We start from the raw sequence: 23217 nt of genomic DNA on the forward strand, positions 1-23217 counted from the left end.
GAACCAGGAGCCAGCCAGAGGCCTTCCAGTGGTGCCTGCAGCTGAGCCCAGGCCTGCGAGGAGAGGGTGTCCAGTGCAGGGTCGAGCTGCACTTGGTCACTTGGCACTGTCCAGGCTGCAGAGTCCAGTGAACCAAGCCCTCCTTGCTTTTCCGAAGCCTGCACTGGAGGGGCAGCTCCAGACTTCTGCCACCATGCCTGGAAGCCCTCCAACCTGCCTGAGGCTGCTTTAAGCTGCAGGGAGTGGAGAGGGAGAGGCCCTCCCTACAGGGAGAGACAGCAGGACACGGAGATCCTGAGCTGGGCAGGGTTGATAGACCCACTCCGGGCTTCTCAGCTGCCAGGATCTGCCCTGGGCTCCTGCGATGCCAACAGGGGTAGGATGGGGTGGGGAGGCTGTGGGAATGGCTGGGGCTCTGGGTGGTGAGGATCCCCTGCCCTCTTTGGAGGGCCTACCGTATGCCAGATGGTCGGATGTGTTATGGACTTTACTTTCCAGATGAGTGAGCTTAGGCACACACAGATGAAGTGACTCGTGCGGCTAGCAAGAGGCAAGGTCAGGACCTGAGCTGAGATCTGACTCGACAGTGTGTGCCCTTATTCCCTGGGCAGCAACATTAGAACAAGATCCGGTTTAGCACCTATTAGCCAACGGCATAAATAAGAACAAAAGCCTCAGGGCGGACGTCCCCGGGTCTGCCCCGGAGCCGGTGCTGACACAGGCCTGGAATGAAGGCCCTTTGTGAGGTGGCCCTGGGGGCTGGCAGCAGGTTCCGTCCTGCCAGAAGAGGGACAACAGGAGCCAGGACCTGTGTAGAAGATGGTTCTCGCCATGGTGGGGGCTTTGCACCCCCGGGCTGGGCTCAGCCTCTTCCTCCTCCATCTCCTCCTGGCGGCGGCACTGCTTCGCTCCCAGCCTCTGAGGTGCCCCTTGGGGCAGAAGGGTGGGGCACCGGGGGCTGGGCAGCACAGGTGCTGCCCTCCCCTCCCTGGAGTGGGGCTGGCCCTATTACCCTGGATGTGGGAGGGCTTGCCAAGTGCCCCCACACCGGGCCAACTCCCCATTCACAAGGAGGTGCCAGTGGCCTCCAGGGCCAGGGCCGAGCACCCCAACATCTCCCACAGGTCTCAGCAGTCTGCTCCCGAGGCGTTCTCTGCCCCCCTGGAACTCTCGCAACCAATTTCCGGCCTGGTGGATGGTAGTATCTCTCTCATCCCCTTCCTCTGCACCCCCCGACCGTGGAGACCCCCTAAGAGTGCCCAGGCCCAGCCTTCAGGGGCTTGTCATCCCAAACCACATCTGTTCAAGGGTGACTTCAGTCCCATCAGGGCCGGCGACCACCCTTGCCCTCTTTTCTCTCTTTAGACTATGGCGTCCGCCCCAAGCACCCATGGCCGAGAGGGCCTCGACCCCTCCTGTCCCGGGCCCAGCAGCGCAAGCGGGATGGGCCTGACATGGCTGAATATTACTATGATGCCCACCTGTGACTCCAGGCCCTCATAAAGCTATTCTGCGTGGCAAAGGCTTGGCTTTCCTGGGCTGGGTGCGAGATGGGCACGGGAGGGGTCCTCGCAGATATAGCCACTGCAGTCCAGACAGGAAATGGCACTTTAATAGTTGGGGCCAGGGTGACAGGACCAAGATGGGGCTGGCCTGGGTCAGTCAGGAAGCCTCCCTCTCCTGCTGGGACAGGGCCTTGCAGCAGCTCCCCCTCCCCACTGAGTTCCTAGGCCTGCCACAGGCCAGCATGCCGGTGAGGTCAGTGGCAGGAGCCACCCAGAGGCCCTGCAGATGACGGAACTGCGAACAGGACTTCACCTCCATGTGTTGCCATTTCCTCACTGGAAAGTCCTTGGGAGGCGGCTGGGCTCAGCCTGAGCTCAGGACTCTTCGGTGGGGGTTGGGGCACGGGCTTCATCCAGGCAGGAGCCAGAGCGCCTGAGCCCTGGCAGGGGAGGTAAGGCCCAGGATGGGGCAGGGCTGTGTGCTCCTGGAACGGACATCCTTCTCTGCCAGAGGTCTGTCCTCCAGCCCTGCCCCCTCCCGATCCCCAGACAGCCCATTCTGCCCTCCATAGATGAATCTAATCCCATATATTACAATAAACTGCATTTGCCTCTCCCCATCGCCCCCGCCCTCCCCCACCCTGGGCCAGCGGTCCCCACATCCTTGTCCCCTGGTGGTGGCAGGTGCCCCTCCTCAAGCAGTGCCACATCCTGTCAGCAGCCAGCTGTCCTGGCACTGGCCTGAGGGCCGGGAGACGCAGAGGGCAGGGCTGTGCGGCTACTCCAGGTAGATATCTTCTGTGGGGCACGTGTACTCCACAAACTGCTTGTAGAACTGCTGGAATGCTCTCCTAGAAGCCAGGGACACACAGGTGGCTCGGACCGCCACTGGCCAGGGAGGAACAGGATCCCCACCCAGGGTTTTCCCATTGGAGCCTGGGGGCCCGAGTGCAGCTCTGGTTCCTCTAGCCAGGGCCACTTGGCTCCGTTCTCTACGGAATTGCCATTGCATTTCCCAGTAAGATGCCAGTTGAAGAAATGACCCAGAAGCTACCAAGCTTAGAAGCTGCTCCTCAGGCCCGCCCTGCCACCCTCCCTCCAGGCCACTGCACTGGGAGCTGGCGATGGTTCTCCAGAGCTACAGGGTAAACCGAGGAAGCAGCCCCAGGGCCTGAGATTGGGCATGCTCCGTCGGGCTGTGTGCTCGGCAGGACGCACACGTACCCCACGGACTCTGCCAGGGCTTTGGTGGAATCCTCAGACACAAAGACGTGGCAGGCAAACCGGTGGTCGGCAGGGTGCTTGGTGATGAACCCAAAGTACCTGCGGGGACAGGTCTGTGCTGGGATGTGGGGTGGAGCTGGCCCACAGCCACCCGATGGCTGCAGACTGCCCGTGCAGCCTCCACTGCTGTCCTAACCCCACTTACTTGTTGTTCTTTGGATGATATCCGCAGAAAGAGATGTTTTTTAACTGGAAAAAGTGGCTACATTTATTCCCCTACAGGAGGGAGAAAAGAAGCAAGACGGCAGTCACCCGGCCTGCGGTGGGGGTGAGAGGAGATGGCCGCTTCATGGCAAGTCTTGGGGGAGAGCTGGGGGCCATGGAAGGAAGGGGCTGGGTTGGGAGAAGTCACCTTGGCCTCCTGGGAGTCATCGGCCTTGACACCTATCTTCACGCCCCGCACGCTGATCTCCAGGACGCAGCTGGAGGGCGGGTTAAAGTGCACGGTGAGCCGGCGCGTGGTGGCAATCTGTAGGTGACGAATGGAGCCACATCAGCTGCTATCTGTTCCTCTGCTGATCCCTCTTGTGCCAGGGCCTGAGGCCTTAGGCCTTTACTGCCCCTAGACACCTGTGTCCTTCTGCCCCAGGGACCCATCCAAGGGAAGGGAGAGGGCTCAGGTACCTTTTGCATAGCGGCACAGAGGACGTCATTGCCCTTGTGATAGGGAACCTGGACCGAACCCAGGAATTTCACCCGGAACTGGTCCACCCAGTCGCTGTTTTTGGCCAGGGCTGGAAAGCAAGCATGAAGTGAGGAGGAGCAGAACCAGCAGGAGGGGGCTGAACAGCCAAGCCCAGGAGGGTGGGTGAGGCACGGGGAACAGCAGAGCCACAGAGGCTGCCATAATCCCCAGCTGCCCAGCTTGGCCAGGCCTCACTGCTTGATCGTGAAAAGGACCTGAAATCACCTCCACTCAGCCCCCGGCCTGGCTGGCTGAGATCTGGGGCATACGTTCACCTACAGCGAGTCGGGGCAGGCAGATGTGGGGGCTGGAGCACAGGCCAGGGAGGGAACGCTACCTGCCATGTGCTCGGGCTCCTTGGTGACCTCGATGGCGTAGTAGGCGGGAAAGACACCCCGGGCACCAGTGCGCATGTTGTAGGCCTCGTACCAGTAGTCTTCGGCCTGGAGCTCCACCAGCAGAGGGTCGTCCACTTCCAGCTCAAGTTCGTCTTCGTGTCGAGGCACAAACCTGTCCCCAGCAAGGACATGTGAGAAATTCGGCAGCAGGGCCTTTCCAGACAGGCCTGCTCTGGGGTCTGGGAGCCACAGCGGCGGCATTATTTCAGTAAACATTTGCAAAAGCATCCTGTGTGCCTGTCCCAGTAATCACCCCAGGGGAAAGAACGGTCAAGCAGATATGCATCTGCCATCGAGGAAAGCACAGGCCAAGGGAGGGTACGGGGAGACCCCACTAAAATGGAGAGGTTGTGGGAAGTGTAGGCTTTCGTCTGGAGAAGGGTCAGATGGGGTAGGGGCAGGCAGCCTCCTGGGCACCCCGGCCAGACTAGGTACGCAGTCCTGGGATCCCTCACTCTACCATCTACTTTGTCACCATACTCTGAGTCCCTAGAAAGTAGACACTATCTCCCCAGGGCTGAGTGGATCGGTGCACACTCGTGGCATGGGTTAGGCTGAGGCCATATAGGGGTGACAAGTGGAGGGTGCTGTGTGGCCCAAACTGTGGCCTCGCCAGGCCTATGTAGTCCACAGCTCTCACCTGAATATGGCCCGGTGGGTCTGCTCCTGCTCCTCCCCGTTGATGACGCAGGAGAACAGCCCAAAGGACTCAGCACCTGCAGGTGAGGGGGTGTGGCTGGAGGAGGGGGGTCGCAGCTCTGATCCAGTATAGCAGGTAGAAGCCTCAGTCCTAACCAGATGGGGCCTGGGACCACCTCCCAGAACACTCTGCATTTTGGCTCTGTCCCCCTCCCCAGAGACCCCCCAACTGCTTTCTCCTGTTGACTCACTGGAGGAGCGGGAGCGGCCACTCATGAAGACGTTCAGGAACTTCTTGGAGAAATGGACGTCGGGTTCGTCAGGCGTGGAGTCCTCAGAGAGGCAGGCAGGGGGCTGGGGCCGGGGGGCCTCCTCATATTCCTCTCCGATGGCCGACTCATAGGGCGAGGAGGCGGAGGCACAGTTGTCGTAGACGGTGGCCGAGTCACTCTCATCGCTGTAGTCTCCGAAGCACGGCCGCAGGCTCACCAGCTCCAGCTGCGCGTGCTCATCCACCACCAGCGTGTACTTGACCGAGTCATAGGACAGGGCGCTGGTGTCCGAGCTCAGAGAGGCCCGTGGAGGTGGCGGCGGCTCCCCCAGGCTCCCCCGCCACCCTCCGCCTGGGGGCTCAGCCCGCTCTGGGGATGACAGGCAGTCGAAGCCCTCCTCCTCTTCACTGATGGAGGGGTGCGGCTGCCCTGCTGTGGAGGGGTAGGCGGCAGGGTCTGGATCAGAGCTGACCGACATCCGGCTCTCAGTGGGTGGCAGGAAGGCGGAGGTGGGCTCTGCAGGGTCTGGGGGTCTCTGCACTGGGGTCAGGTAGATCTCCTCAGTGGCCTCTAGTCGCACATCGGCCTGGTAGTGGATTCGGTCTCGATGCGAGTGGCCCCGACCCCCAGGTGGAGCAGCAGGAGGACCACCCGGAGGTGCCATCTGGGTGGCTGTGCTGCGGCGGCAAGGGCTGTCGGTGGAGGTGCCTCGATCCGTGGTGGCAGCGGGGCTGCTCTGGGGGGGCAGCTCATCGCTCAGGCAGATGTGTTCATGCGGTGGTGTCTGCTCCCCTGGAGAGCAAGCAGGTCATGAGGAAGGGGGCCCTCACCCAACTCCCGGCTACCTGCGCCCGCCACTGTCAGCTTGGTGACACAGAAACCAAGACAAAGCCTCCCTGCGCAACAGGCCCTTTGCAGACTCTGGGGCCGGTCAGCTTACTCATGCCACCGCTGATCTAGCGCCCGATGGGCTTGTGCAGGGATGTGGGATGGGCAGTTTACCTCTTCTCTGCCCATTGGAGACTGTGGGGTTTGTTCTCTGCAGTGGGGACTGAGTCAGGGCAGGCTGAGGTCCAGGTAAGGAAGAGGGCCCTGACTTACCTGTCTTCAGGGGTGAGGATGATCGAGACACCCGATCCTGCCAACTGTGCTTTTTGCCCAGAGAATTATTATTCAATGTGTCCTGTGCGGGGAACAAAAGGCTCTTGTGATGGAAGTGGTCAGCACTGCCCGGCACAGGGAGGCCCCGGCCCTGCCCCCTCAGGCCATCCCTAGGGAGTCTGCTATGCCCACCCCGCCTCCACTGTCAAAGGCCTCACTCCCAACTCTCCTCTGGAGCAGGCAGGAGAGGTGGCAAGTCACAGCCAGGCCTGCTGGCTCTGGATGGCCCTCCATGTTGCTCAGGGAAGCTGGCCAGCCCTCAGGGAGATGTTCTTATCAGCCTTAACAAAGGTGACGATGGCCAGTGTGTGTGGTGGCAAGAGGGGGAGACTGTGGGGAAGAAGAGAAGTGGGAGCTCTCTGGAGACACAGTCAGTCCCCCACTCCCTGACACTGAGGGTTACTTGACAAATGCTCCAATCCAGCACAAGTCAGAGACAGGTAATTCTCTGCTCTGGAGCTTTTGAAGTTATGGCCTAGAAGGGGTGGGGACCTGGAAAAAGCACAAGGAAGGGTCTCCCCAGCAGCTGGCCTAGGCGACCGGGATGAATCATCCCAGTGACAAATCCATAACAGAGTTTTCCTGCACCCCCTGCCACAGTGGCACGTGACTGAGGAGTGACAGAGGCAGTTGTCAGCAGCCCTCCTTCCTGGATCTCCTGGGCTGCCACAGGACCCCTCCCCACAATGCCCACACAAGGCTTCCTCCACTCCACTGAGGCTCCCTCCCCTGGGAGCGCTCTCGAAAGCCCTGATGTTACTGAACTGGGCTGCCAAAAGCCATTCACAGGATCCCGGGAAAGGGACCAAGACTTTCCCTGCAGCCCCAGCAGCCCCAGCCACCCCACTTCCCAGGAGCAACTTCCGTGCACTGCTCCCAATGGTCCTGGAAGACAAAAGGCCACAGCCAGCTCCCCCAACCCTATTCAAATCTCCTTGGCATCCGGCCACCCTCCCAGGGGCCCTAGGCCCCCAACTCAGCCAAACAGCTCCATCCCCCATTCCTCTCCCCTGCCTTCTGGGAATTCCCAGCTGCCCAGATCTTAAACTGGCTGCAGCTCCTGAGTTCCCTGTCCCCACCTCGCCATAATCTCCCATAGCCTCCCCATTGCTGACCATTTCAGATGCCCTTTCCTCCAGGCCCTGCTCCTGGCCCACTTTCACCAGGAACCCCATACCCTAAAGAAGAAACCCTGTCACAGCCTGAGGTCCCACGCTCCAAACCCAACCCCTCAAAGCTCTGTTCTCTTAATTCCCTACTCCTCTCCTAACTCCAGTCCTTCCCTCCTTCAATCCCTCCTCAAGGTTCCAAGTCCAGCATGAACTTAGCCCTTTTCCTAAGGACGGATCTGCCTGCTCCTCAGAGCCCACCCCTGGGAAGGAGCCACTGCGGCCTCTATGCAGGCGCTGTCCCCAGGCACCGGACCCGCGGGTGCCCCTCCCGCTGCAGTCCCTCCGCGCTCCCCCTCACATCTCCAGCGGCCCAGGGCACCGCCCCCTCCGTTTCGGCGCCTCACCTGAGACCGCGGCACCTGCGGAAAGAGGTTGAGCGTGGTGGGCCGCTTGGGCCGGTACGTGTCTCCGCTGCCTGGGCCCAGGCCCTGGCCCTGGCTGCGGGACGCTGGCTCCTGGCTGGACTCGGCCTTGGGCGGCCCCGCTCCCGGCCTCCGGGCTGCGCGCTCCTCGTCGTCGTCCTCCTCGTCATCCTCGGCCCCGGGAGTGTCCCCTGCCGCGTCGATCAGGTCCATCTGCAGCATCTCGGCCTGCAGCCGGCTCCCCGCACTGCCGCCGCCCGCAGACAGCAGCCCGGCGCGCGGGGGCTGCGCGGCGCACGGAGGGGCGTCAGGGGGCGGGGCCTGGGCGGGGCCGAGGCCGCTTGCACCGCCCCCCGCCCAGGCGAGTCCATTCCGCCGCGCGAAGGGGGAACGAAGGCCGCTGAGCGGAATGGGGGCCGCCAGAGACAGGGGTGCTCCCGCCCGCCCCCAACAAGGAAGCTCGAAGCCACCGTCTCCCCACTCCAGCCATGCCTCTGGCGGCCTGCACCCCCACTACTGTCCCCACTCCGACTCCTTGCACCCTCCCGTTCCCTTGGCAACGGCCGGTGACCTCACCGGGGTTGTAAGCCGAGCCCAGAGTGAAGTCACCGCTGTTGCTATGGGGACTCAGTGGTCGCCAAGGAGTTCCAGGCCCCCCAAGGGATGGGGGCGGGAGAAATAGTATTTGAAGGGGCGGTGAGGAAAACTGGTTAAACTGAGGCTCAGCCAGGCAAGGAACGGCGGAGACCTGAGAGGGCGGGGAAGAGGACGCCGAGAGGAAGGGGCGAGCAGGGCCCCGGAACCAAGGTGGTGGCAGCCCCACCCTCAGCCCGCCGGCCTAGGCCCCTCCAGCCCGAGATCGGCCCTCCACGAGCCTGCCTTGAGGGTGCAAAGCCCCATCCTAGCTCCAGTTCTGCCGCCAGCTCCCTGGCACCTTGGACAGATCCCCTGGCCCTTCAGACCACCTCATCAGTTGAGTGGAGACAATGCTACTGCCTCCCAGCCTCCAAGACAGCGGAGGACTCACTGGAACGCGTGTGAAGCCCGCTGGAGCTGGTCTGCGGCCCCTCAGGGGCACACCTCTGGCCTAGTAGTGCCTGGGGGCCCTGCCTAGATAGGGGGCCGCCCTCTCCAAGGCTCTGCTAGTGCAGCTGGGGGAGAGGGCAGGATGAGTCCAGAACAGCCTGACCTTTGAGAAGCTAAGTCAGGGCCCTGAGACCATTCCCCAAATCTAGAGGCCTCTGCCTCTTCCTCACCTGGCTGGAGGGTGGAAGGTTGGGGTACTGGGGACTGGGGGTTATCCTCACTCCTTGGTTTCCTCTTGCCTGGCAGAGCTTACTGAGTCTCTGGGGGTAGCAGGAGGTCAACACAGAGAGAGGCACCCCCTCCCCAAGGCACACCACATGCTCCTATGGTAACCACTCTCCCGACATCATATCTAGCTACCTGCCCTCTTGGGGGCTGAGAGGAGCTCTGGGCTGTAAAACCTAGCCCTGTGTTCTGTCTTCCATTTCCTGGCTAGCCACCCCTTCTTCCTGCTCTAAAAAGACATAGTGGGGATCCCTATCTGACCCCAGCTCCCCAGGTGCCAGAAACCTCCTGGCAGCATTCAGATCTTTAGGGACAGGAGAGAGCCATCTTCCCTATGACAAAGCCAAGGGGCCCAACCAGCAGCTGGGTAAACCCCTCAGTGGGGGCCTTTAGGACTCAGGGGCCAAGGAGGGTCTGAGAGACGGTGGGGTGCCATCTGTCTGGTGTAATAGCAGCCAGCAGCCACGGGAGTTATTCCAGGGGTACCTTGGCTGTTTCTTTCTGCCCCAAAGCACTGCAGATTCCACCAGACTCCACCCTGTCTGCCTCAGGCCCTCTGCCAGGGCTGCTCCCAAAAGGATTTAGGGTAGCCCTGAGTCTCCCTTAAGTCTGGCCCTAATTGTTACTGCCCTAGGTCTCAAGAGCTCCTGGCTTCTCTCGTCTTGTGGGCAGTTGAAGGAGCTACTTCCTGCTTTAGTCCCTGGCAGCAGTAATAATAATAATAATAAATAAAATTCTCATTGTACACCTGAGACATGCCAAGCAGTATACCTATGTTTCTTGCACATCATTTCATGAGGGTGCCAGCATAGACCTGAGAACCCCTTTGTAGATAGGGGGATGCCCTTACCCCCGTCCCTAGCCATCCTGCCACCCTATTCAGGAGCTCCTTCTGGGAGCCCACCCTTACCCGTAAGGACAGGGTGTCTTTGCACTGCAAGCTGATGCCACACTCATCAGTGATCTCTGAGAGGTCTTCATCTTCAAACTCCTCCAGGCTGATGTCATGCGTGAGCCTGGTGGGGACAGGAAGCCAAAGTTACAACTCAGGGGCACTGCAATGCCTGCTCACATCTCCTGTTACCTCTTCCAGGAGGCAGCCTCTGGCAGGCCAAGCACAGCCCCCAAAGGACAGGATTTGGGGTCCATCTGCACCAACGCAGTGGGTAGCCAGTAGGCAGGGAAAGAGCGTGGGGCTCATGCCAAAAGGCAGTCCTCCTACGGTCGCAGTGGATAAGGAGGCTCCAGGTTACTCCATCTCCTCCTTGGGAGTTGTCATTCTGTTGCCAACCAGCAGGCAGTGCTTAGAAGGCCCAACTGGTCAGAGCCTCCTCCCAGGGTCAAAGCAGGTGCCAAGTTCACCATGGAGAATGCAGAGTTGAGAAGAGCCTCTAAGCAAGCCTGGAGTAGGGGAGCTCCTGGTGCAATCCCTACAGTAGCGAGACCTGAGGTGCCGGCCGCAGCCTCAAAGGAGTGCCCCACGCCCCATTCCAGGAAGACCCATGCCCCTGGAGCCTAGGGAACAAGCAAAGGAAAATCTGGTGTCACTGTGGGTAGTTTCAGCCTGTTCCAGGAAGAACTACAGCCTCACACTGTGCACTTGGTCTCATCTCTTCAACCACAAAATCTCCTTATCCAACGTAAGGCCCCTGAACAGGAGGCTGCACAGATAGGGTCAGGAAAAGCCCCAGATGGGACCAGAGGTTGTTGTAAGCTCAAGAGACAGCTCAGAGCACCAGGGCACCAGAACACTAACCAGCTCCACCAGAACCCTCTCCCCAGGCCAGCCCTGAGTCCCCACTGCAGAATGCAGGGCTGGAGCAGCCACTGCGAGGCAGTCTGTCTCTTGCTCACCCCTAGTCCTGGGTACTCTGCCTGGCTTGCTGGGGGTGGAACATTGGGAAGTTGGGGAGAATGTATGAGCCTCTCCCCAGAGAAGACCAAGAAATTGAGGCACAGAGCAAGGGAAACCCACTAGTCCAAGGTCACCCAGGAGAGGTAGTAGCTTAGCCCCCAGGGGAACCTAGGAGGCCCAGACTCCCTGCCGCTCACCTCCATCAGACCAAACAGAGACCCTGAGCTTGACGGAGCTCACCCCAACTCGGTCCCCACCCCCACCAGCCCCGGTAGCCCCTACCAGCGCTCCCACTGATCCTCCAACCAGCTGTCATTGTCTGGGCTCGAATCCATCTTCAGCACCAGCTGCATGGAGAGCCCTGCCCGGCTGGGGGGCTGCGGGGCCCCAGGGCTGCCCTCTCATGCCCGGAAGGGTTGGGGGGCCAGGGCTCAAGGCAGGGCTGGGGCCTTTGGCCTCCACCGCCTGGGCCTGTCTTTCAGTGTCCTGCCGGATGCAGAAGCCAGGGGAGCTCATTAAAAATAGATAGGCCGGGAGAGGAGGCTGCAGCTGCCGACCGGGTCCCAGCCCCAGCTCTTCCCAGTGCAGCCCTCAGCTGCAGGCAGCTTCCTCGTTGTGCTGCTGCCGCTGTGACCGCCTCCCTCTCGGGATCAGGTTACTGCAATCAATGCCACCAGCTCCACCTGCCCTTCCAATGCCCTGTCGGGGACTGAGGTGGCCCCCCTCCTTGGCCCAGGCTTGTAAGTAGATGGCAGAAATCTAGGATGCTTCCCCCCAAAAGCCAGCCTTTGATTGGCTTTAAAGGGCCAGTGCCCCAGTCAGGGTGCCAGGTGGGAGATGAGGGGGGCTTCCAAAACACACCAAGAACGAACACTTCTGTTCGTACCACCATAGGCTTGGCCCTCCAGCCTCATCAGGGAGGCTTCTGTGGGCCCAGGCTGCATCCAAACTGGGTTTGATCTGGGCTGTCTCCTTCTGCAGCCAGGGCTCAAGCCTTCAGGACCCAGGAAGGCAGGGCCTATTGATGTGGGAGGCGCCAGAGCCACAGCTAAGGCCAGGCTGGTGTTTTGTCCTCTGAGCAGAGCTGGAAGGGCTGCTGGTTGGTCATGAGCTTCCTGTCCCTTTAGAGTAACATAAACAGAGCCTGGAGGCCCTGGAGGGTGCTGCACAGAGGGGTGGGGAATGGGGGCTGGATGGACAAGGTGCCTGTTAGGGTCGCTTCTGACCTGCAGCCCAAGGGTGGTGGTTTCCTGGGCCATGGGGAGGGTGTGGCCAGCCAGCCGAGGTGGAAGTGGAGAGGAGGGCCTGGCCCAGAAGCCAGACCAGCCCTCCTCAGTCCGGCCAGGGTCGGGCAGCATCTCTGGCTCAGGGACAAGAACCCAGTGGCCGGCACCAAGTAAGTGTTCAATTCACACTGGCTGCCTGGATGGTCACTGAGAAGGCCAGTAGTGCAAAGGGGAGCCCCTGGGACTCACATGGCATGGGAGAGCTGCAGGACCACTGACCCAGAGGTGCCCTCAAATGCCCCCTGCTCTGCCAGTGGCCTCTGCACACATCTTTTTTTTTTGAGATGGAGTTTTGTTCTTTTGCCCAGGCTGGAGTGCAATGGCACGATCTTGGCTCACCACAACCTCTGCCACCCAGGTTCAAGCCATTCTCCTGCCTCAGCCTCTTGAGTAGCTGGGATTACAGGCATGCGCCACCATGCCCGGCTAATTTTTGTATTTTTAGTAGAGATGGAGTTTCACCATGTTGGCCAGGCTAGTCTTGAACTCCTGACCTCAGGTGATCTGCCCTCCTTGGCCTCCCAAAGTGCTGGGATTACAGGTGTGAGCCACCTCGCCCGCCCCCCCCCCCGCACACATCTGTGTCTCCTCACACATGGCTCCTCTTCCTCACTGCCCAGCCCTAGGCCAGCTCCTGCCTCTGCCTTCCCAGATGTCCCCACTGGCCTGTCTGCCTTAGTCTCCCCATGCCTGCATCATCCCACTCCACCTGCTACTATCAGGCAAAGCTGCTAGAAACACCATCATCCCTCCCGCCCCACTTGGAACCCTCAAGGCTCTCCACTAGCAGCAGGCTCCTGTGCCTGCATGCAAGGCCTCCAGCTCCATGTGGAGTCCGCGTGGGCACTGTGTCTCCCCAGTGCCAGACTCACCGCTCAGATGGAGCACACAGCAGACTCTCAAACCATGCTTGCTGGAAGAGTGCTCCGCTAAGCCCATTCCTCCAGGAAGCCCTCCCAGCCCTTGCATGCGGCTGGTGTCACCATCTGCCTGGATGTACAGTAGTGTGGGCAGCAGACAGGGCCAGACCTCCCTCAGAAACACCCACTTCCCCAATCCTGGCTGCTCCAAAGGTGGATGGAGCCTGTGCCTAGCATCCTGACTGATGACCCTAACCTGTACCCAGTAGGTGATCAAGACAGTCCCCTTCCTCCCCTTGTCCTGGAGGGCAGAGCTGGCGAGTTCATCCTGCACACACTGGGTCCTCAGCACGAGTCTGCTAGATGTCTGTCAAAAGACAGCCTCCGCCTCCACCTGCCCCTCTCAAACTGCAGGCTGGAGCAGGGCCTGCAGGGTCTGGCCTGGACCTGGGTTAGAGGCTTCGCAGTTCATCTCCACACCCTCAACATCACCTGATATTCCCACTTCCTTGGACAATAGGTCTGGGTGGGGCAAGGACAGCAGCATCTTCCTGTACAGCCAAGGGCGCTGGAATTTCACTGGGCAATGCTGGAAAGAATTCTGGGCTGGGGGTCGGAGAGCCTACGCCTGATCCTTGGCTCTTTGGGGCGGGTGAAGGGGAATGCCTTGTCTAACTTTTTGGGTGCCTCTCATAAGCCAGGCAGGATGGAAGAATGATCACCGTATCAGGCTGGGAAGCAGGAGGCCTGCGATAAATCCTGACTCTTTCACATTGAAGCTGCCCCATCGTGGCCCAGTCTTTAGGCCACGCATCTCTCTTAATCCTTATTGCAACCACCTCGGGAGAGGGTTTGTTCCATTTTTCCCATTTTACAGATGAGGAACACTAAGGCTTAGACATAAGGTGCCTCTTGCCTCAGTTTCCCATATACAGAATGAAGCCACTAATCCCCGCCCACCCACGTCAGACAGCTGGTGAGGATTAGCAGAATGGAGTTTGTGTGAGTAGGAGGTCACTACCAAGGATCAAGGGGGACTGGTCCAAGGACCAAGGGGGGATGACTGGTCCAAGGACTAAGGGGGACTGACTGGTCAAAGAGTCCCCTTTGCAAGTCACCCCCCATCCAAGACCCTGCCCCTTCCTCCCTTCCAGGCACCAGGTATTTTGGTCTCCCAGCCAAAACCCTTGGCAGGGGGTCCCTTTATGGAGAGAAGGCTAAACAGATGCTTGGTCTCTGCAGGCTCATGGAAAGCCAGTGTGGGGAAGGAAGGAGGGAAAGAAAGAGGAAGGAAAGGATGGAAGGGAGGCGGGAAGGGAGGAAGGGAAAGAGGGCGGTTCCCTCCTGTCCCTCCTGACCCACCATATTCATGGCAGCCTTAGCACCAGAAGGCCCCAGACCGAATCCTACAGCCCTCCGCAGGCCGGCCTCCCTCGCCTCCGGGCCTGGAGGTTTCAGCAGCCTCCTGGAAGCAGCCCTGCCCACCCATCAGACCTCATTCATCCTGGGTGCTGGGATCCCTGAGACCTCATTCATATTAGCATTTGGTGGCTCTGAGCTGTAAGTTTGGTCCCTTGAGACTGCCCTGATCTTTCTTTTTTCTTTTTTTTTTTTTGAGACAGAGTCTCACTCTTGCCAGGCTGGAGTGCAGTGGCGCAATCTCGACTCACTGCAACCTCCAGCTCCCTGGTTTAAGGGATTCTCCTGCCTCAGCCTCCTGAGTAGCTGGGACTATAGGCGTACACCACCAAGCCCAGCTAATTTTTGTATTTTTAGTAGAGACAGGGTTTCACCATGTTGTCCAAAATGGTCTGGATCTCTTGATCTCGTGATTCGCCCACCTTGGCCCCCCAAAGTGCTGGGATTACAGACGTGAGCCACCGCGCCCGGCCAACTGCCCTGACCTTTCTACGTGGGGCCCCTGTTCCTGCATTACCTGATCCCTCCTACCCTGCAGCCTCAGTCCTTTTTTTCGGCCTCAACGGCTCCTCCCTGTTCTGGCCATGCCAGCCCCTGCTTCCACCCAAGCCTGAGCTGCGCTTTCCTAAATGGCCCTGAACAAAATGCCTTTTGTGTTATGATGTTGATTTCAGGACCTTTTCCCCTGTCTTGCCGGGTCAAATTTCCACTGACCCGCAGTCCTGCCCTTTCTAATGGACTGCTTCAGCTCAGTAGTAGGCTGAGTTAGAAGCGTTTGCAAAGGAAGGGTTAAGTGGTAAAGTGCTGAGGCTTTAGCTGAGCAAGGCCGAATCGGAGCCAGGCATTGGCTGTTCGGATGCCATTCTTGGGCTTTTGCATTCCTGGCTGTGCTGTGGTGAGGTAAGGATGCCAGCTGATTGACCTTGGGTCCTGGCCATGATGCCCCTCTGGTGACAGAGGGCACGAGCGGTCCAGGGGTCCAGCCTGCCTTTCTGCAGCCCTCTAAGTGCCGAGAATGAAGCGAGCTCCCTGCGGGTTCTGAGAACACCTGTTGATTGGCTGCTCAACCCTAAGTGGGTTCCCCATTGTCCTCTGGTTTCCCTACCAGCCCCTGTCCACCAGCAATGACAGCAAAGCTGAGTTCTGAAATACAAATCTGGTCTGGCCACTCTTGCCCAGCTCAGAGCCCTTTCATTGCTACCCCTGGCCCTTAGGGGAAGGGGCCCAAATTCTCATGCGTGGCCTGAAGGCTCTGTAAAGCCTCCTTTCCCTCCAGCCAGTACCATTTCCCCTAGTTCCCCCACCTCTCCCTTTATCTCCTCCCCCAAAGCGCAGCTCACCAAGCAGTAGCACGGTCTCCTCCGCAAGCCTGCTCTGACCTCTGGGACCAAGTCAGACTGCCCTGCCACGGGCTCTCGGAGTCCCTCCTGGCAGAGGTTCCCTATCACTGTAATTTTACCTTTGGGTGATGCGGCCCGTGGTGGTCTCCCCTTGGAGTCAGTGAATCCATATGGGTGGGATCACATCTGTTTTGATCAACATGTGTGGTGCCTAACAGGCACTTAACAAATGCTGAATGAATTAACCACAGGTGTCCTGGGGCTCACTGGATTTCTGCCTTGGAAATCTCTAAGTCAGTCCACTTTTCAAATCAACGTGCTGTGTCCCCATCTACACTGCAGTCTAGGCTAGGATGTCAGGTCCTCCGGGAAGACGGCGCTGGCTGAAATGGTGGGGTGGGTACGAGCCAGGCCTGGCATCCCTCCCAGGCCCTTTCTGTATCCCCACCACCCGGCTCTGGGTGAACACAGGGATGGGCTGGGTTTGTTTTTTGGGTCGGAATTCCCTTCCTGACCACCTCCACAGAGGGCCATTTCCAACGAAAACTGAATCCAACCAAATAAATGAGCCCCAAGGGACAACCCCACTTGGGGTCATAATGTGTTTGATCTGTGTAAACATCTCTGTGCCAATATGTTGCAAGAACTCTGGAATCCAGTGATTTAACTTTTGGGAAACAACCTCGAGGAAACAATCCCACATCGTTTGGAGAAGCAGAGTGATCCACAGGATGCTCGCTCCTCATCACAGCACACAGCAGAAAGCACCTCCGTGGTCCAGCACCAGGCGGCTGTTTCCACCGTGGCCATCCGGAAGATGGAATGCAATGCAGTCTTTCGGAATCAACATGATAAAGTCTGTGTATTAAGGTGAAAAATGGCAACTCATAAAATGAGCAAAAAGAATATACGATCCAATGGGCTCCCCAGGATGAATCGCACACAGGAAGAAACACTCACGCGGGCACAGAGTTGTCAGATGGGGTAAAATCTGGGGCGCTCTTTTCTCCTTTCCTCTCCTTCACAGACTTTCATCCTGGGTCATGCCAACCTAGCGGGGGCTCCCTGTCTGCTGCCGGGCTGCCTGCCCTCCCCAGAGCTGCATTTCTTGAGGGCGGGGCCCTTATACTCACCTGGGCACTGACTCCCTGCCTTTGCTCCAATCTATGCACAAAGCCCAAGACCCTGCACCCTGTAGGTGCTAAATCTGTGCCTATTAAAGGAAGCACTGCAAGCACCATGACAGCAGGAGCCACCAGCCCTCCCCTGGCATCTCCAGCGGCGGAACAAGGCAAAGCACCAGAGACGCCCCTGCTATTTTGGAATGAATACAAGAGTGGGGCCAGGGAACAAAGATGGTATCGTAGAATGGTGAAGAACCACGTGTGGATGGTGGCAGTGACCCAGTTTGTGGGAACCATGGGGGCCCCAAGCTAGAAGTCGGTTGCGGTCCATTTCTAGCAATCCAGAGATGAACCTGAAGGCTCTGCCTCAGGGAGCTGGGGTTGAAATTCTGCCCTGGCTGCTGCCAGGCTGTGTGAGGCAAACCAACACTCTCTGTCACCACATCCAAGGTTCATCAGGAGCCAGGCCAGGGTGGCCCTGGGCGTGAGGCAGCTCTGGCAGCACCTCCCCACCTCCACCGAAACATGGCTGGCTGAACAGGCCACCAGCTGGCCATCTCCCTGCCCTCTGCCCAGCCTCCTTGGGCAGTGACATTCTCACTGAGGCTTCAGTAGCCTTCCCTCCAACTCAGACTCCCAGGGTCTTTGGCCCCAGCCCTATCCTCTCCCCTGAGCTCCAGACCCAAAACCAACTGACTGCCTGAATCCTCCAATTGGGTCCCGCAATGACTCCCCATCTCAAAATCAGCAGGTCCCCACATGATTTTCGCACCCTGCCCACCACCCCTCTGGTCTCCCACTGGACACACCACCCCCAAGGAGCCCCAGAATCATCCTAGACTCCTGCCTCTCCACGCCTTATTCCGTATCCCTTACCAAGCGGGCTAATCTGCCCCCTAACTCTTCCTCACACCCTGAACCCGTCCCTCCTTCTCACCGGCAGGATGGCTAGTCCCCAGCCGCTCTCCACCCAGCAGCCAGGTGATCCTCCTATAGTAAGCTTGTCCAACCCACGGCCCATGGGTGCACGAGGCCCAGGATGGCTTTGAACGCAGCCCGATACAAATCATAAACTTTCTTAAAACCCACTTTTGCAATTTTTTTTTTTTTTTGAGATGGAGTCTCACTCTGTCACCCAGGCTGGAGTGCAGTGGCACGATCTCAGCTCACTGCAACCTTTGCCTCCCGGGTTCAAGCAATTCTCTGCCTCTGCCTCCTGAGTTCAAGCAATTCTCTGCTTCAGCCTCCTGAGTAGCTGGGATTACAGGCGCCCACCACCACACCTGGCTAATTTTTATATTTTTGGTAGAGACAGGGTTTCACCATCTTGACCAGGCTGGTCTTGAACTCCTGACCTTGTGATCCACGTGCATCAGCCTCCCAAAGTGTTGGGATTACAGGTGGGAGCCACTGCGCCTGGCTCAATTTTTTTTTAGCTCATCAGTGTTAGCGTATTTTGTGTGTGGCCCAAGACAATTCTTTTTCTTCCAATGTGGCCCAGGGGAGCCAAAAGATTGGACACCCTGTCCTTCCTAGAGGATCCGTCTGACCCTGTCGTTCCCTGCCTAACTCCCTACTGGCTCCTCTGGCTGTGGGTGAAGAGGTCGGCATCCTCACACGGCCTACAAGTTCCTGCACATCCTGCTTTCCACCCTCCAGCCAGACTGGGCACCAGGCACCCTGCTCACTGGCTCTGGTCTCCATCCTTCGCTCCAGCGGCACCCTTGGGTGATACTTATGCATCCACCAGGCCTAAGCTGAAATGTCCCTGCCTCTGGGGGTCCTGTCCTGACCTGCTGAGCCTGGGTCCCTTGACCTGAGCCATCATCACACCCAACAGCCCATCTGTAAGGCTGTCTGTCTGCCTCCCTCCCTCTACAACCCCATGGCATGGTGGCCAGGCCTATGTCTGGGACTTTGCAGTGTTTCCCTGGTGACCTAGGCAAACTGCAAACATTTGTTGAGTGAATGAAGGAATAAGCCTCTCAGTGGCCTCATCTCTCATCCCTGAGGCAGGGTGGTGGGGCAGACGGAAACCATCCATGCAGCCATGGGCCTGGCTCTGTCCCAGCTCTGCCACTAACTTGCTGTGTGCTCTTGGAGGAGACCCTTGCCCTGTCTTTCCTCATAAGGGGAGGGGTTACCCCATAGGGGGTGGGGTTTCCTCATAGGGGAGGGGTTTCCTCATAAGGGGATGGGGCTGGTTGGATGAGCTGGTCTCTAAGGTCTCTCTGATCCACAATTCCCCTTCTAGGCACCCCAGATAGGCGGCTCCCTCCCTTCCTTCCCATGAAGCCCCGTTTGTCTCTGCTGTTCCTCCCACGTGAACTGTCCCTCTGTCCCTCCCTTTTGTCCCACCTACCCAGTGCCAATGTCTCCACTGTATAAATTTAGAAATTCTCTTTTCTAGAGTTTTCTTTATAATCACTTTAATTTTGAATTTCCTTTTATTATTTTTAAGGTACAGAAGTAACTGATAACCATTATAAAATAAGAAGTTAAATACAGGTGAGCAGCCCTAATCTGAAAACCTTGCTCCAAAATCCTAAATGTTTGAGCAGCAACGTAACAGCACAGGTGGAAAATGCCACACCTGACCCCACGTGACAGGCTGCAGTCAAGACTTTGTTTCATGTACAAAATGATTTAAACTATTGTATAAAATTACCTTTAGGCCACGCGTATAAGGCATACAAGAAAAAATCAATTTTATGCTTAGACTTGGGTTTCACCCCCAAGCTATCTCATTATGCATATGCAAATATTCCAAAATCCAAGAGAATTAGAAATCTGAAACACTTCTGGTCCTAAGCATGTCAGATAAGGCATCCTCAACCTGTAACATAAAAGTATGTAAAATAAGAAGTGAAAATCCCTCGCCCCATATCATACCCAGAGGTTACTAACCACTATAACCAGCTGGAGCAGTTCTATGATCAGAACAAAAATCAACATGTATTTATTTTGACCAACTACCAACAAGCTAATGCTCCCCTACCCCTTCAGGTCCACATGCTCACCCCTCCACACCGGCTCCAATGCTCCAGGGCTTTTCCTTTTTGGGGTGGCTCTGACATCAGACTGCCTGCCACTTACCAGCTCTGCCACTTACCTAACCTCCCTCTGCCTCAGTTTCTTCATGCGAGCGTGGATAATAACAACGCTCTGTTGATATAGTTATTGTGAGGAGTAAATACTCTTGCACACAGGACACTCTTAGAATGGTGCCTGGGCAAACCAAGTGCCTTCCAAATGTCAGTGCTTACCACCGTTGAGTACCTATCCTGTGCTGAGCAATGGGGATACCAAAGTTTGGGTACAGACCCCCTGTGTCTTCTGGGAGCTGACAGTGGCACTGCAGGTCAAGGTGTGCACACGCGCACACACACACACACACACACACACACACACACACACACACACACAGAGAGACACATAGCCCTGCCTACATGTGGCTCTCCTCAGCCCTTGGAACACTCAACATGTGTTATTCATCTGATTCCTAAGACCATCCTGAGCAGGGGCCAGCGCTGGCATCTTGGGGGCTCAGAGAGCTTAAGTGCCCAGTGTAAAGGCACACAGCTAAGAAGGCCCAGCCAGGATTCAAGCCAAGGCCAGTTGGGTCCATGACACCACCAAAGAGCCACAGGAAAGCACTACCCACCCACCCAGGGTTAAGTGGAGCTGGGCCAAGCACAGTGAGAGGCGGGCCAGGAGAAAGGGCAGCGGGGGCTGCAGGAACAGCAGGGCAGGCCAGCAGGGCCTGAGACACTGACCCGTATTATTCTCACACGCTGGCCTTGTCTCTGCAGCCAGGCCGCGATGTCCTGGAGGGCCGACCCACGCCTCAACCTCCTGGCCTACTGCCACCCTTGTCCCATGTGGTGAGAGCTGGCCACACTCTCACTGGCTGGTGTCTGTTTCCTCAGCTCCTCTCACTAAAGCATTCATGACACCTGGGGAAGCAGGTCAGGGAGGAAAAGCTGCCCTCTAGGCCAGAGGCAGGGCGGGGTGGCAGAGTGGACTGAACATACACAGACCTGGGTCTCACTGTGGCCTCAGCCTCTTACTATATTGGAGTCCCTAGATAAGCCACTCTGCCTTTGTTAATCTCAATCACCTCGTCTATAAGATGGGCGGACCATTACCTTCTCTCGGGGTGGTTATGAGGGTCAAGAGAGTGGCCTTGGGAAGACACTCTGGACAGCAGTCTGCTAATGTCAAGGCTGGTACTTGTTGAACACTGACCTGCTGTGCTTTTTCTCCTTTCCAGGCAGGAATCAATATTAATTGGCCCACTTAACAGATGGCACCCAGAGAGGACAAAAACCTGCCAGGGTCATGCAGTTGGATAGTGCAGCCAGGATTTGAACCCAGGTCCTTGTAAGCCCTATGTGCTTCCACTGCAGAGAGGCCTCCAGGTGGGGAGGCAGTGTTTGCATGGAGGCCTCGTGCGCCATGCCAGGTGGAGTCTCAGACCTGGGCCTGTGAGTCGAAGGCATTATCAGAGAGCTGCAGCCCTGGAGCCTTCAGGCCTGGCGCCTCCATCTGGCCCCCTCTGGTCCTCCCGGCTCAGCTCAGGTCCCTGGGGGAGGTTTCTGGGTTTGATGATGCCATTAGAGATCCCCAGGGGTCTCTGCCCACCTGAGGACCTGGGAGCCAGTGAGCCCTTGCTCCCAGGATGGGCTGGCACCACAGCCCAGCTGGAGCCTGGCTGGGGTGGGACCCCAGGAGAGGGGAAGGCGCCAGCTCTTGAGATGGGGAAACAATGGGGTATGTCTAAGCCTCCCTGTCTAGGCCGGGAGCAGTGACATCTGCCTCTTCCTCCCCACCAACTAGGGGTCAGAATTATGGGGGAGGTATATCTATTCCTCCTCCACACACTCACCCTTCACTTCTCTGAAATGCATCAGACCTAACATCAGACTGGTGGGGGGCGGTGGGAGGGGTGGAATGGGAGCTTAGGTCAGGGTTCTGGGTATTTACTCCAGCAGGGACCCCTGACACCCCCGCTGGCCCTGGCTACTCCCTGGCCAACTTCCCTTCCCACAGCCGGGCCTAGGATTTCCCAGGTTGAAGCTGAGCCTTCAGCGCCTGCCCTGAGAGACACACCTGCCCAGGTTGGTGCTGCCCAATCCAGAGAGGGGCCTGGCCATGGAGGACATGACAGGTAGGCCCATCTGGGCAGGCAGGGGTCGGGAGGGGCCCAAGACGCCCTCCTCCCAGCACCAACAACATCGTTACCCCCAGGAAACTGCGACCCGCGTCCCCCGCCCCCAGGCTGTTCCCAGCCCTATTCAGAAATCTTCAGACTGGGCAAAGGCTAAGATGCAGCCCGCCTGCCCGCTCGGGGATCACAACCCCGATCCCAGACCCTGCCGCAGCCCAGCCAGGAGGTGGGGGAGAAGGCAGCCTCCGAGCCCCCTCCTCCAATTCCAGCGCAGACCTCCCGGCCTAGGACCAGGAATGGCGGAGGGAGCGGCCCCGTGAACATGTAGCGACTACCAGTCCGGGCATGAGGCCGGCGGGGCTTCTGGGGGGACTCTGTCCCGGGAAGAGACCCCATCCCCACGCCGTCCTCTCGTTCCCGGGTTCCCGAGGTTCTGGGATAGGGGGCGGGTAGGGACAGCCCAGGCGGATCAGTCCCGCTGAAGGGCGAGGCGCGCGGCGGCCGGGGACTCTCACCTGAAATTGGGAGGCGACGCGATGTGCAGCCCCAGGAACGGGGAGGCTGCGGGCGGGGACGCAGCCCCCCCGCCCAGGCCGCCGCTTTCTCGCTCCGCCATTCTCGGGCACAGCCCTGGCCATCCGGGCGGAGCGCAGCGCGGAGGAGGCGACGGCGGCGAAGGAGGCGGAGGCGCGGCGAGGGGGCAGCAGCCGCCGCCGCCGCGAGGCTCGGGCTGGGCGGGCTGGGCGGGCGCACCTGCCTCTGGCAGGGCGCGGCTCCGCGCCGCGCACGGCTCGCGGGACTGGCTAGAGAGCCCGGCGCGCGCCCCTGGGCCCCGGCCGGGGTCTCGAGCGCCCCGCCCTTGCCCCGCCCCAGTCCCGCCAGCCCCGCCCCCCGAGATGGCGCTCTCCGCGGTGCTGAAGCCACGGACCGGCGGCCTTGGGCTTGGCTCAGCCCCGCCCTAAATCCGACACCGACTCTCCTCTACCCCTCAAGGTCCCCAGTGGCCGGTGTGGGCTTTGTCCCTCCGGGTGAGCTTAGCGCTCGGGTGTCAGATAACTAATGGCAGGACCCTGGACCCCAAGGTCCAGGTTTGGCCCCCGCAGCAGAGACCAAGAAGGCAGGCGGAAAAGGAGGGCCGTGGAGGAAGGCAGAGAAAGGAGAGGTTATCAGCGGATTCTTAGAGTGTACAGGTTTGGAGTCAGGTGGTGTGAATGCACTGGCTCCACAAGTGACTGGGCATTGGGGTCTTGCATTAGTGACTAAAGAGGACTAAGGTGTGGTCTTACCTGTGAAATGGGACAATAACGGCCCCTCTCGTGGTTGTGAGGATGTAACGTAACACAAATGTGTTGCTACTGAGACCCGGAAACACTC

General features: G+C 58.7%; 2 protein-coding genes across 3 annotated transcripts; one reads left to right on the forward strand and one right to left on the reverse strand.

Moving 5' to 3' along the window:
* Positions 1-793: 793 nt before the first annotated feature.
* CUNH11orf94 (chromosome unknown C11orf94 homolog) lies at positions 794-4095 on the forward strand. The gene is made up of 3 exons (XM_032283510.1): positions 794-923; positions 1125-1198; positions 1366-4095. The coding sequence occupies exons 1-3, from the start codon at positions 820-822 to the stop codon at positions 1485-1487; spliced, it is 300 nt and encodes a 99-aa protein (XP_032139401.1). The 5' UTR covers positions 794-819; the 3' UTR covers positions 1488-4095.
* On the reverse strand, positions 1591-22798 carry MAPK8IP1 (mitogen-activated protein kinase 8 interacting protein 1). Of its 2 annotated transcripts, none has more exons than XM_032283506.1 (12): positions 22359-22798; positions 9700-9805; positions 7461-7763; positions 5885-5966; positions 4763-5575; positions 4513-4588; positions 3812-3984; positions 3414-3523; positions 3142-3258; positions 2935-3005; positions 2730-2828; positions 1591-2356 (listed from the first exon to the last, which is right to left on the reverse strand). In XM_032283506.1, the coding sequence occupies exons 1-12, from the start codon at positions 22457-22459 to the stop codon at positions 2284-2286; spliced, it is 2124 nt and encodes a 707-aa protein (XP_032139397.1). In that variant the 5' UTR covers positions 22460-22798; the 3' UTR covers positions 1591-2283. The 2 variants fall into 2 exon arrangements, with proteins under 2 accessions (XP_032139397.1, XP_032139398.1); XM_032283507.1 differs by lacking the exon at positions 22359-22798 and adding an exon at positions 10927-11379.
* Positions 22799-23217: the final 419 nt, after the last annotated feature.

The sequence above is a fragment of the Sapajus apella genome, unplaced genomic scaffold, assembly GCF_009761245.1.
Source record: "Sapajus apella isolate SASKATOON/1434 unplaced genomic scaffold, GSC_monkey_1.0 scaffold14, whole genome shotgun sequence".
Classification (NCBI taxonomy): domain Eukaryota; kingdom Metazoa; phylum Chordata; class Mammalia; order Primates; family Cebidae; genus Sapajus; species Sapajus apella.